We start from the raw sequence: 14607 nt of genomic DNA, 5'->3' as shown, positions 1-14607 counted from the left end.
CGCTTCTCCCCTTCGGGCACAGCATTTCCTACGGGAGCTGTGTCCAGTGCCTATTTCCAATTACTCTGTTTCGGTGGACTTGTCGGGTAGCGATGGAGCCGGCGGCCGGAGGCAAAGGTGGGACCCGGCGCCCCGGGCGGATGCTGCCGGGGGTCGCCTTCGCTGCTCGGCAGGCAGGAGAGCATCCCGCTCGCTCGGTCGCTTTGGCAGATGTGCATGATTAATGGATTATTTACTTTTTGCTGCCTGATTATTATTTTTTCTGCCTCTAACCTTTTCACTTTTACAAATTTATTTTGACTTTGAAATTCTGGGGATTCCACTTATAACCTTTATGTTTATTGGTGAAGTAGCTATTATTAGAGTGTTTTTCCCCCCCTCCCTCTTTCTAATTCTGGAGTTTAATTATATTTTTCCTTCTGCCTTTTGGTACAGGTGCAGTAATTAAATGGCATTAAGTCGGTTTCACGATCATTAAGTAGGCTCATTATTGTCCTTTTTGTATATATTTGAAGTTGTAAATAAGTCACCTTTCTAAAGAATCCGCCTGGTAAAACTTTGATGTATCGCCGAGCTAGCGCTGCTGTGGTTGTACAAAGAAATGTCTCGAGTTAGGTACAGTCCCTGGCCCTTTCCAGCAACAGAGAGGTCAGGGGGAAAAGAGAACCCCTGCATTTGAGAATGGGGCATAAGCCTCGCAGGCAGGATGAGCCGAGGCGAGGGAAGGAAGAGGGCAGCAGAACAGAGATTTCGTTTGACTATTCGGGGTAACATTCCCAAAGCCGCGAGAACGTGTGTGGGGGTCTCCAGCCAGAAAGGTAGTCCTAAAATCAGAGTGGGCGCTGGGGAATACCTCCATAATCTTATTTTTCCTCTCCCTTTCCTTTTCTTTCACCTTGGCTGTTGTTCCTTTCCCCATCCTGCCAGCCCCCTCCAGCCTTATCTCTGGATTTTTCACGCCATTTCTATAATTTATCTGCTAAGGCACATGATGCTGATTCCTTCCTTAGTTTTCCTTTGGAGTGTTTCTCCCTCTCCCTCCCTTTCTGATTGCTTGTACACACCAACCAGGCACAGACACGCCTGGGACTCCTGCTCTCTTGTAGCTGGTCTCTTGCATCAGCTCTGTAAAAGTGGAGCCGAACCATCCTGAACCTTAAATAATAAATATGAATATTTAAAACACTCAAATTATTCAGCAACAAGTTTGTTTTTAAACTCAGGCTTGTGAGCTCAGGCCACTTGGATGAGATCCCTGACATTTTCTGCGGGCACAGGGTTTTTTCAGTGTTTCTAAAGTACTATTAAGGGAAGAATGTAATGTGACCTTTTTTATAACACTATTTAAGGGGTGAAACACTAGATATCATATTGATGCAGAGTGCATAATTTCAGAAAGGGTGAATTAATCAGCTTTATGTGACGGGTGCGTGGGAGTGGAGCTTGCATGAATACAGACCACTCACTTTAAATACTGTAATGGAAGACGGCAAACATAATAGAAATGCCCCAAAGGTGAACTAGGGCGAGGAGCAGGGAGGAAGAAGAGGAGCTTCTTCATAGCATAACTCCACAGTGTTAGTGCTCTTCCCAGCACTAGCTAAGGCTGAAAATTTACTCTCCATGATTACACCAGAGGAAAAACATACCCATCTTTTGGAAGGCACATACACAGGTTTGAAAATTTTCTTGTAAGAAAGCACGTAGAGTGACAAGCATGGACCTGGATAAACGTTGCTTCCGTGTGCTACGCACCTCTTTATGCTGCAAAAGATAAAGCTGCCAGTCTTTTTTGAATTCATAGAATCGCCCAGGTTGGAAGGGACCGTTCAGATCATCGAGTCCAACCATCAACCTAACACTGACAAAAACCATCATTAAACCATATCTCTAAGCACTATGTCCACCCGTCTTTTAAATACCTCCAGGGATGGTGCCTCAACCCCTTCCCTGGGCAGCCTGTTCCAATGCTTAATAACCCTTTCAGTGTAAAAATTTTTCCAAATATCCAGTCTAAACCTCCCCTGGCGCAACCTGAGGCCGTTTCCTCTTGTCCTATCGCCTGTTACTTGGGAGAAGAGACCGACCCCCACCTGTCTACAGCCTCCTTTCAGGTAGTTGCAGAGAGCGATAAGGTCTCCCCTCAGCCTCCTGTTCTCCAGGCTGAACAACCCCAGCTCCCTCTATGTGGATTTGCTCAGTCACCTTTACAGGTGCCATCAGAACAAGCAGAAACCTGTTGCTCCTGAGGCCAGGGTGGGTAATTCGATGGAGCAAAGAAGCCAATTGCAAGAGCAGCTGGCTGTGGGCATCACCAGGTAGGCTGGATGCTGTGAGTCAATCTTTTTTTTAAATACACTATTGCTATTGTTCTTCCGTGGGGCACATGGGACTCTCAAGTTTGTATTGGTCTTTGGTGCGTCTCTTTGCCCGTGTGCTTCAAGAAGAGCAGCGTATTTGTTGTATGGGTCTCCCCATGGCTGCCCTGCTTCCCTGTGGGACTTGGCTGAAAGAAAACCTCCACTGGAAAAGACCAAGTGAAGGACAGCCTTGCAAACAGCACGTTTTGCTGTACAGCTGAGGACGTGGCCACGGTTGCCTCCAACTTATGTGCCCACCACAGAGAGCTGGTTCTCTCTCTCCGCAGCACCATGGACCCGCAGCTGGCAAAGTTATACTGGTGAGGACTTATGCTTGTACTGGTGCCTCCTGCTTTCATTACAGCCTGGTTACATTACCACATTACCTACTGGGAAGTACAGTCAGCACAAGCACAGTTTTAGCACCCCCACCATCACTTCGCTGGTAGAGCATGCCGGTGTTCAAGGATAAATGAGGTCCTCTTCTACCTTGGTTACAGTTTTCTTCTCCTCAAATGTTACAAAGAACAGGAAAAAAAAGCTCTTTGTATGCCAGAGCGTTCCCAGCGCTCCGATGGCAGGACAGTCGTGTAAAGCGACGGCAAGTAATGATGCATAAAATGAGCGTATCAAAGTTGCTGGTTTTTTTATGATTTCCATTGCCGGGACTACCTCAACAAGTCACTTTACAAGTTTTCTGTGATGGGTGTGACCCCATGCTGCAGGGAGCACACAACACTTAGGTGCCATGTTACAGCAGAACTACAGTATCTAGATAAGATGTGATGACATGATGGAAAAATATGGAGAGTGCTTAACTTTGCCTCCACCTCCCTCAGCTAACCTCTGCCACAGACACGCATCAGCCCAAATGGGCTGAGAAACCCACAGCCCACAAAATTTGTTGCCTGAAACGGGCATGAACTTCACCCTCAAAACATTAGGCTGAAAAAAGAAAAGGTTCTCTTATTTAGGAAAATATGAAATGAAAACAGAACCTCCCAAACAGGCTGAGTAGCTTTTGCGTTTTCAAAGAATCACAGGATGGTAGGGGTTGGCAGGGACCTCTGGAGATCATCTAGTTCAACCCCCCTGCCAGAGCAGGGTCACCTACAGCAGGTTGCACAGGAACGCGTCCAGGTGGGTTTGGAATGTCTCCAGAGACGGAGACTCCACCACCTCTCTGGGCAGCCTGTGCCAGGGCTCTGCCACCCTCAGGGTAAAGAAGTTCCTCCTCATGTTGAGACAGAATTTCCTGTGTTCCAGCTTGTGCCTGTTGCCTCTTGTCCTGTCACTAGGCACAACTGAGAAGAGCCTGGCCCCATCCTCTTGACACCCACCCTTTAGATGTTTATAAGCCTTGATAAGATCACAGAATGACAGGGGTTGGAAGGGACCTCTGGAGATCATCTAGTCCAACCCCCCCCCGCCACAGCAGGTTCACCTGTGTGATGACCCCCTCAGAGATCCCCTCTCAGTCTTCTCTTCCCCAGGCTAAACCAACCCAGATCTCTCAGCCTTTCCTCGTAAGAGAGGTGCTCCATTCCCTTGATCATTTCTGTAGCCCTCTGCTGGACTCTTCCCAGTAGTTCCCTGTCCTTCTTAAAACTGGACAGTTTTGATGTTGTGTGGGTGGCATGAAAGAAATGAGAAAGTTCAGATGCAGTTGTCACCTCTGTTACCAAATGTTACTACTCGCTACTCTGTCACCCCGCTGCCAGGGCCTCAGGCTAGATCCAGAGGAGCTTGGGCATAAGAAAAGAGGAACAGCCCAGCTCCCTGTGCATTTGCCAAATATCCAACGCGCTCTGGTGTGGAGGGGTCATCGGTTTGGGGTTTCAGAGACGAGGAAGAATGAAAATGAAGCTGAAAGTATGTCACAAATATTATTCCTGTAAGAACTGTTCAGCAATTAAGCACCGTCAGTCCTCACCCCACTCCTCTCAGCCCAAATCTTGCTACTAGAGAGTAAAATGAAGCAAAACTTATAGCAGGTTCAACTCCATTTCCTTCAGTTCGGAAGACAAGGATATCTTCAGGATTCACAATTTTTGATTCAGATGATCTTGTCTGTGACACTCGTTTTGCATGAAATCAGCGCTTGCGATTTATTGCATGCCATAAGCCCGCGTGCAGCAGGGCTGTCCCCTTGGCTTCCTCAGCCTTCTGCAGATACAGCTGGGCTGAATGTGGCAGGACTGCTTACCAATGCCTTCAGACTTCTTTCGGTATTAAGAGAGCAAGTTGACTTAATAGCCATTGTTTCCTTAGAAAAACCATTAAAGCTGACATTTCACCGTAGATACTTCATTAAAATAGCGGGTGTACGAAAACGTTTCAACACAAAAAGATATTGCTGCCTGGTCAAGAGACCTTGAATTCTTGTGCTAGAGCACAGCTTTGCTCTTTATTTAATGCGACACAGCTTAATAAAGTCAGGAACCTCTGTTTATTTTTATTTTCTAGCATTTTAGTGAAGCTTAACATCACACTGCGCAGAGTTTTGATACAAGTCTGGAGGGGAAAATGGTCAAACCTGGGCGGAGGGAGCCCTCCCGGGCAAGGCAGAGCCTGCACCACCCGGAGAGCCACGCAGCCCTTCAGCCAGGGCGGACGCCCGGGGGGACAAGGTGCACCCAAGCAAGGGAGGCAAGCGAACAAGCCGGCCAGGGACCGAGAGGAGCCAGCGGGCACAGGAGAGACCGGCAGCCCCTGAGAGCAGGAGCAGCAGGGCTCATCCCCAAGGGAGCGAGAAGGGGCTGGGTGGAGGGGGCTTTGCAATTTAGGAAGCCACCAAAGTCTGTTCTGAAGCCTAACGCAAAGTCAAAGCCTGACCTGACAAGACACAAGGTGGGGGATTTGTTTGCAAACCTTTAAAACTTCCTCCTCTACCCAAGCTTTTCCCATTTTAAAATTGTTCTAGCTCATGACTGCCCGAAGCCTGGCTTTTGCATTCAGAGCCCTCTTGGTGCTTTTGGGGGTATTCACTTTGAAAAAATGCCCTGGCAGATCTTTTTGGCTGCCTTCGAATCCTATGACGGCGTGGCTTCAATCAAGAAAGCCTTTCCATTTTTCCTCCCGCAGGCAGGTAAGTTATCAGCACGAGGGATTATTTGTACGAAACACTATGCACGCTTGTAAGTGACTTGGTATCAGGCAGGTGCAAAAACCAAAAGCGTAGGATATCGAGGTATCAATAATTCAAGAGAACAAGAGAATTCCTCCCTCCTCCAGGATTGAGAGTCCTTTAGGTTGTCGTTTTTAGTTTTGACCATCATATTCCTATGGCCATTGAGCATTACAGAATGAGCAAGTGCTGGCAGAAACATTGCTAGTCCTGGCACAGTCACCGGAGTATCCGGGGGTGATGTACTGAGCGGCTGTTATCCAGAACAAGAGCTTTCAGGAAGGTTTCAAGGGAGGACCACTAAACCTTCTGCTTGACAAATGAGCGTGTCACCACAAGCCACAGAGATGCTTTGAAATGAGATATGACAAGTTAAAACCTAAAGATGGATCAAACGAGTAGAGAATTGAAAACCTCCTCTCCTCTTCGCAACTATAAATCCCCAGTGCATAACATTAAAAAAAAAAAAAGCAGATACAAATCCATCCTCTGCTCCTCCCTCCCCACCTTCAACTGCTTGTGGTTCAAGTAGGAAAAAACCCACAGCTCTGTCAAACTCTGGCAGCTTTCTGGCATGACATGGCAGGGTAACTTTGTATGTCACAAGGACTAAAGGGATTGAATCATCTTTGCGCGCAGTCTGTGACTTTCAAACAGATATAAAGAACTTGCATTTTATTTGAATAGACTTCTCCAGGTCAGAGAAGCACCAAGCAGACACTCTTGAAGCTGTCATCAGTAGCTTGTTGTTTTCTAGAAATCCCCTGTTTATTCAGTCCTTCTGGAATATCTGAAAAAAGAAACCCCAAACAATTCCTCCAAGACAGACGCACCTTTTAGCCATTTACGCACCAGAGTCCTGCGGATGCTTAAGCAACACGTTCCTCTGGCAAAGAGCTGACCAGAAGACATTCGGACCCTTCCCAGTCTGGTTTCAAGCTTGTCAGCACCGGTCTAGAACAACACAACCAACCTGACACAGGCTGATCCTGTTTCGAGTTGGGCTTCTCTCTTCGGAGAACCTGGCCAGTCTAAATTTTCTAAGGATTTTAACACACACTGAGATGGTCAGGTCCCACTCCACGCGAGTACGATGTTGACAAGGCAGTATCTTCAGGGGGTTATTGGCAATTATAGGCAATGGTAATGTCGTTCGTGACCGCTATTGGGTTTTTAGGCACTATTATTATCAGCCTCATTACCTACTGAAAACCTGCTGTGTGTGCAGCCATCAACTTTCTGTTGGCAGCCCTGGCCTCTTTGACCCTGTGCTGTCCTGCAGCTACGGTTGTCGCAGTGAACTGGGCCTTTGGGGCTCATTTCTGCCAAAACTCAGCTATGCTCTATTGATTATTTGTCTTGGAGGGAGTTGCCATCTGGATGATTAGCGTGGACAATTTTCAAACCGCTGTCTAGAGGCAAAACTAGCTGAACTCCCACCGTGCCAAAGCCACAACTGCTTTTTTTTTTTTTTGGATGCTCTCTGCATTGCCTTTTCTCCACTGACTGGATGGATGGTTGGGGAAATGCAAATCAGGGCTCTCCAGGGTGCGCTTCCTGCTGGCTGAGCTAACGAAGCGATGCTTGTTGCGGTAACGTTTTTCATTCCTTTCAGCATCGGGCTGCACTCCAACCTGTGCATCCCAAACACCCTCTTGCAGGGGCATCCAGAGCATCCACCAACACTCCCACGGCCTTTTCTTCAGCCAAAGGAACAAAGTTGTCCTGATAGGGCTGTAGAAACCTTGTCAGGTGAACGTAGACCTGAGCTTCAAAACATGAGCCCTTCACCACAGTTCACGCTCTGTTGGATTTTTACCCTGCTGGCTCCCCAGCTGCGCAGTGCACAACCCGCCTTTCAGCATCCAGTAGATGCGTGCAGCGTCACCAGTGCCTACATGGCCTGGCTGAGGGCTGGCCCTGTCCTCTACTGCCTGAGCACCAAGATGCTTCAAAGGTTTGAGCTGAGCTGAGCTCAGGTGTTAAGACATCCAGGATTCTCCCCAAAGTGCCTGAATGAGGGAAAATAATACAACCTGTGCTTCGGATGAGTGCCACTCAACCGTCTAAGCAGCTGTTTCAGAGAAGTAGCTGAAGAATCAGGGAAGAACTAGCCAAACTCCACAAATTTTGCCTCTACATCTTTCTTTCTGACCATCCCATGAATTCTTAACGCACAAACCAAACTGGAGAATGAGCGCGTTCCCATTTATTATTTGGCTTTGAGACATCAAATAAAACCATAGCAGTGCAATACTGTCAAAGCCACGCTTGCAACTAAACCCAAGCTGACTGAACGGCACATAGCTACTGCTTAACAGTCTTTATGATATTACTTCTTTATATAAACTTACTTTTGACTAAAAAACGCATCAACAAAATATTGTGAGAATATTGTTTGCACAAACTTGAAACAAGCAGCAAGTCCTGGCTGTTAAACACCCTTTGCAAAGAGCCAAACGATTTTTAGCACAAGAGCAGTAAAATATTGAGGTGACAGATTCATTCACACCAAAGTTAAACCATGGTTTCAGTGACACCCAACCATTTTATAGTTTGCCAGGACAACCATCACATCCACAAACTGCACGTGAGAGGGACAGAGAGGGATGTGGCAGGCAAAGGACATACCACCCCCTCCGGATGCCAATACATAAACCTAGTAGCGACCACTTCTCCCCCTGCCTGGTTACTGCCACATTCTCTTAAATTCCTTCCGGTGATGGTTTTCCAGGGCTGAGAGACATTTCATCCAGTTTCTCTATATCTCATGACCCAAAGGCCACTACTTGCCTACGCTTCCCAGCCAGCACCCTCAGTACATTTAGGAGACGCACAGGATCTCCCCTGTATCACGGGCAGGGAAGACGCAGGGAGAAGAGACCCAAGCACGTGCAGAGTTGGGCTGGAGACCAGTTGAATTAGGTCGCACCTGCATGTCCTAAACAAGGATTCCTCCCTTTTCTGTACTTGTCCTTTGCTTTCCTCCCTCACTGCTCCCCCTTGGAGACAACACCAGTTTCCTTGGCTTACCACAGCCTCCTTACCACCCCTCCTTTCCTGGGATCTCCTCATCAGTGGGTCCTATAGTGCCAACTGTGGTGGCCCTGGTCGCTTCTGGTGGAAGCGGGGGACACGTGGCCCTTTGGCGCTGAAGCTTGCTCTGAGCCAGGGGCACTACTCCTGAGCAGGCAGGAGGCTCCCTGCCGTAGGGGTGTGCCGTAGACACACCAGCCACATTCCTACATTGCAGGGATATAATAATCCCTTTTTCCTGGGGACATGGGCCAGGCTCCGGCAGTGAATTTGATGGTGGCCCCTTAAGGTCAAATTAGGGATCCCTAGCAATTAAAAAAACCCCACATAAATCCAACCTTGGTAGCACTTACATCTTTGTTTTCCCTAAATTTGTGGTTTTACTAGAGTGCCCCAGTAGGGAAGCTGCAGGTTACAGTCACTTCCTACCTGGTCCCGGAGGTGCCTCTGCAAACAACATCCACTTCTACTGCTCTCAACCACCAGCTCCCAGATCAACACTGGCCCTGTTTCGAGGTCCTCCCCTCAAAACCTTTTAGTACTTCTGTTTGTATTGCTCCAGGATGTCCACGCACCCAGAACTGACCAGACCCCCCATGTAAACGCCAGCTTTAACCACGGAAGGGATTGCTTTGGCTACACAGAGGCAGAGCAAGATCTTTCAAATCTCTAATGGCAGTAGCCGCTTTTGTCTGAATCTGCAAAAACCCAGATTCAGTCAAGGAAGAGGTAAAAACAACGGCAAACTTCTTCCCAAAAGTAAAAGTCACCTGTTCATTAGCACCCTGCACTTGCTTAATTCAGCCTTTTCATCTGACCACCTCTGTCAGCCACCCAGATGAATCCTCTGTTTACCACTGAAGAATCTTTCTCCTTCACTTGGCCATTCACATCCCAGGGTTTATATATATATATCTAGGAACAAATGGCAGAAACATAATTAAAAGATTTTTTTATTAAAAATCAACAGATTTATACATTTGTACATTCCACATACTGCTGTGTATGTTCACCAACATAACCATTAAGTCAGAAAGCATGAACAGTACAGATCTCCATCTGAACAAATTTACTGCAGGGGAACTTCAGTTTTGTAATCAACCAGATATTACAGAATGTCATTAACTTCTTTTCTTCTTTTCCCTTTAAAAGTAGCAGCGCATTTAATTATCAGTGTTCGCAAGGCATATGCCCCAAAGTGTTGTACAGCAAGAGAAAAATTAATTAGTAAATACAGGCAATAGGAGAGCTCACAATGAAAATGTATTAGTTGCTGCCTGTTACAAACAGCAGGATGTTAATAAAACACTTAGAGCTCTGCCAAACAGAGACTGCAGCAAAATGGGAAGAGCAATAAAATGTTACTTCTTGATACAACTGTATAAAATAAAATATTTTTTAATGTCATTCAGGATGGGAGTCCTGCAAAGAACAGACATTGTTATAAAGATTCAGCAAAGTCCGGATAATGCTTGTGTGTTCAAACATGTAATAAAGGTCTCGGAAAACATACACGTACTCCACCCCTACCACCGCCTTTCCGCGATTGACATTCTTTGGGTTTCACGTGGTTGATGTAAGAAAGTGACATTTTATTGAACAAAGACAGCTGTGCTCAGGAGTCCACCCAGAACTCAAGATTTACACCCCTGTCAACTGAGTGCTATAGGAGAGTGATATTAATCAGGTAACAAAGGCTGGAAAGTTTTTGGAGACTGGGAGTGGGGGGAGCAAGTTCTCATGGTAACCCGGCCTCCCGTGCACGCCTGAGCCACCGCGGAGTGGGCTGCCTGCAGACCACACTTCCCAGGTACCCGTGGTGCACTCTGTGCAACAAACCAATTGCTTATTTTCTCCAGGTTTTGAGATCAGCATTCTTGTAATATTATCAATGTAGTAAGTTATCCCTTTAAAGCACAGAAAGATCTAACCGCATTCTTTCTCATAAATGTACAACCATAAAACTTATTTCAAACAAAGTGCCAGATTCTGGGCAATTTTTTCTCATTAGTATTTTTCTTCTCTTTTTGACTTAGAGAGGGGAAAAACTGCACATGATGACATAGACACATCATAGGTAATTTTTGTGAGGAAGCATGGAGATACAAAAGAGTAGAAAAGCATTTAGGGAGTGCTTTTTGTATGAAGCAGTGACTGTTAACAGAGGATGGCTAAAAACATGTCAGAGCTGCAATATTTCTGTAATTAGAAGCTACATGTTAGGCAAACGTGCCTCAATACCTGCAAAAGCATCTGTGAGAGGCTAATCTCATTTATTAAGTCCTGAATCACAAACGCACTGTCAGTTTAAAAAAAAAAAAAAAAAAAAAGAAGAGTGAGAGATGAGTTATAAACACAAATTTAGCAAGAGCCAAATTAAGAAGAACTATTCTGACAGAATCTCCTCTCTCCAAGGGCAGGTCTAAGCCACCACATTCCCTAACTGGAGAGAAAACAATTGCATCAAGCTTGAACTCCCCAAACCCGCTTAATTTCCAAACTAGAAGGATGGTCAAAGAAATATGCCACTTTCCTACCTTTCCTCCTTCACATATCCGTTAATAACCAGATCCCCATTCATTCCCTGCTTGCTGCTGCAGCCATACCAGAACTTCGCACAGTAGCAATGCTGTCCCAGGGCTTCAGGTACACAAGAGAGGAATGAGCAAACTGACAGTGCCAAAAGAAAAGGAGCGAACTCAGGTTCTCCAGTGTGAAGTTCTCTTACCCAAGGGGTGTTGCAGTTGTCCTGCCTAAGGGAATATGAATGCAGACCTGGTGATAAGGTACAGAATTACCACGCACCACTGTGACATAGGCTGTCATCTCCTCTGGTCGAGTGTTATCCCGACTGCTCAAGCGCTGTAGGCACACTGGAAGAGCATCCTCCACCTGCCACCTCCCCGATGAGCTCTTGTTCTACCTCAGCCCCACACTGGGGTTTTTTTTTGTTTGGCTTTTTTTTTTTTTTCTTTTTCTTGTTATCGTGAGACTTCCATATTAATTCATCCAAATGAGTTCTAGTATCAAATTTAACAAAGAAACAGGTAATAATGTATGAATCAAATGTCAGTATTTTTCCAGTCCACGTTTCAGGAGGTGAATCCCCCAACTTTAATATTAAATTACCATTTTGGTCATCTATGATTGCAAATATGCCACCTTGCGTTACTCCGATTCCTGTATTTGTCCTGTACGTACAATTACTGTTACTGCTGCATTTTAGCCAAAGTACAAATCTGAAACATATGAAGTATTAATAAAGAATTGTTTAATCTTTTATAGCCATACCTTTTCATGCAATAACGATTAAGAACTGTCTTGCGGTCTGGAATGAAATGATCCTCTATTCCATTGCAACACTAGTTGACAAGACTAAGTTCATCACTACCTAGTGGCTACTGATATTTGTTTTAGTTCCTCCTTATTAGATAGGAACAAAAGTATACTGAGGATGCTTGCAGCAAAAGAAAGTATTTCTTATGAATCACATGCTACTGTGCACAAAAGGCTTATTAGATCCTGGTAAACTCACTTCCTCTCTATCAGCAAGTATTTTGAGAACAGGGAACTACAAAGTTGTTGTTACCATTGCCAGTTGTATACATAATGTTTGAAAACCGTGAATGCAAGATACAGAAGAATCTGCTCATACCAGCACCAACACAGGAGAATCCCTCATGCCAGAATTAAGGCGTAAACACTCACATTTGTCTTTTTTGAAGGTGCCTTTCACGAAATGTGGCTTACATGTCTTAGTAGAAAGTGCTACAAAATTCCTTACTTGGATTTATTTTTCAAAACCCAACACAACAGCTGTACTTTTCTACTTTCGAACTCAGGAAACAGAAAAAGATCCAAAGGTCTTCTGCTTCAAAGACAAAGAAATGGCTATTTTTTTCACCCCCAGATGTAGTCTGGTTGCCCCTTCCTGGAGGCAGCACTACGCTTACAAGGCTGTTTCATAAGCCAGCCTTTCTGTAACAGAAGACCTCTTCTGAGACAGCACCTAGAAGATACCACGCAGGTATCCCACTTTTGCTGAAAGTCTCCAGTCTGATTTGGAATGCTAAAAGACTGAGCAGTCGTACTAACTCAATTGCATGCTGGTCAGTAAGCCTGTCATTTATTACAGCTTTACAGAATTAAAAGAAATGCTTTGACTTTGAAATACTTAACTTTTATTTAAAAAGTCATCATTTTTGAACATCTACTGTGGGAAGCTGCTGCTTTTAAACTAATTTGCTTGAAAATGGTTAAATAGCCATGTGAGTATTTATCAGGGCAGTTAAATAAAGGGGTTTTATTGTTATTTGAAAAACCTTAGTTTACAGAACGTTTTGCAGAATATAACAAAACCAGTAGCCCTGTAGTGCACCTTTGCAGATTTCTACCCAATTATACCTTCTTTCCATGATTTTGACTGCACAAAGTCATCCACAAGTACTAAAACCTGTTTTTGTGGAGTTCCAATCTGCCTAAGTTATGTTATAGCAAACATTTAGCACATAACCTGTACACTTATACATCAGCTACATCTTTATCCTCCCAAGAAACTCTAGAATGATATAAGATCAATTTATTCAATTGTATGTACAGTTATATTTGCATATTAATAAATAAATCAATATTAAAGTTAAGGTCTCTTCCTCCATATAAAAGTGACTACGGACTGACCAGACAATCGACTTTTTTTTCTTCCAAGCACAGCTGTGTGACTATCAGTTTCCACTCGGTTTATTACAGTAATTGTAGGAGTAGAAACCTAACGGACCAGTGCTTACATTTAAATTCTATATAGCGGGGGGGAGGAAATACTAAAAAGTGCATCAAAAGCCAACAATTTGTAGAGCAAAAACCAAGTTCATAATGTGATCCTGGGGAAGAGAATCCAGCTCAAAAGAGGACAATGCTGCAGCAAACATTATAACCAACACACATTTTTGTCTTGATAGTAAGCTGCATGATGCCAGTCTTGTCACGTAGTGTTCCAAGAATTCCAACTCCAATAGATGCCATGTCCAACCTCTACAAATTTATCAACACCGCATTCAGTGCAAAGTGACATTTCTTAAAGTAATTGTTTGCCTTGTCTCCATAACATTCATTCTTACTGTGAAGAAAAGGCTCATTTTCTTTAACTGTTTATTATTACTATATACAGAAGAGCCTATATTTGCACCTCTCCATTTCTGGTAGTGATTTTTCTTCTCTATATACATTCATTAGAAATGAAAAAGATAAGTGGCGGTATTTCATATTTACTGGAAGTCTTCCCATTAACCCAAAGACTAGCTGTTCATCTTGATTTATACCTAGAGTAGCTGCACTTTGTTCTTTTTTCCAGTCCACTTTCCACGGGGTATAAGCCATGGGAACCTGTGGGACCGGAACATACTTCAAGTCTGATTGCTGGAGCTGGAGGAGTGATGAGTTGTGTTTGAATTCAGATGTCTGTTTGCAGCACAGTGTGTGTGGACCATACCCCCATTTGGGTATCTTACAAATACAGGCTCGCAGAAAGGATTCTGGCACACCTGACAGACCATTTTGTCCGAAAGAAGAATTGGGGTTCCTTTTTGCTTAACCTAAAGAGAGGGGAAAAAAAATCCAAATATGAATCTAGGAAGAAAGGAAGGGAAATTATGGGGCTTACAATTTCAACCATATAAAATGGACAAACCTGGTCAATGACAGAGGCAGTAGGAATAGCCTGAACTATTTAACTTGAATTCAATTTCCACATTCATATTCATGCTGCTTCTTAAGTACTGCCTTTTTTTTTTTCCTCTCCTTTGTTTAATAAAGAAAAGCACTTACACATTTAATGCTAAAAATCCGATGCAACTTCCTAAACAAGGTCACAGGACAACTCCACAGCAAACTGAGCACTGATGCATTTTTATTTCAGATGGGTTCTGCTGGATATACTGTTGTTAGAACTAAACAGATTTAAGAATCTGCTGGGACCTTTAAGCAACACAGGTCTATCTAGGAATAGAAGAAAGCTTCACAAGTGAATTTACCACTGACAAAAGCTACTAACAAGCTTCAATTAACACTAAGTGCTGGGTAAACTTTTTT

At 44.4% G+C, this 14607-nt stretch overlaps 1 protein-coding gene across 2 annotated transcripts in view; it reads right to left on the bottom strand.

Annotated features, from left to right (window-relative positions):
* Window positions 1-9458: 9458 nt before the first annotated feature.
* Window positions 9459-14607, bottom strand: part of TGFBRAP1 (transforming growth factor beta receptor associated protein 1) — a 38437-nt gene continuing 33288 nt past the window's right edge. For both annotated transcript variants that reach the window (XM_063338891.1, XM_063338902.1), the window contains exon 12: window positions 9459-14111. In XM_063338891.1, the coding sequence (XP_063194961.1) occupies window positions 13923-14111 (189 nt within the window). In that variant the 3' untranslated portion in view covers window positions 9459-13922. The remainder of the gene's footprint in view (window positions 14112-14607) is intronic.

Source organism: Chroicocephalus ridibundus, chromosome 1 (assembly GCF_963924245.1).
Source record: "Chroicocephalus ridibundus chromosome 1, bChrRid1.1, whole genome shotgun sequence".
NCBI lineage: Eukaryota > Metazoa > Chordata > Aves > Charadriiformes > Laridae > Chroicocephalus > Chroicocephalus ridibundus.
Note: the sequence above shows the minus strand (reverse complement) of the source record. Positions and strands in the feature narration are given on the sequence as shown.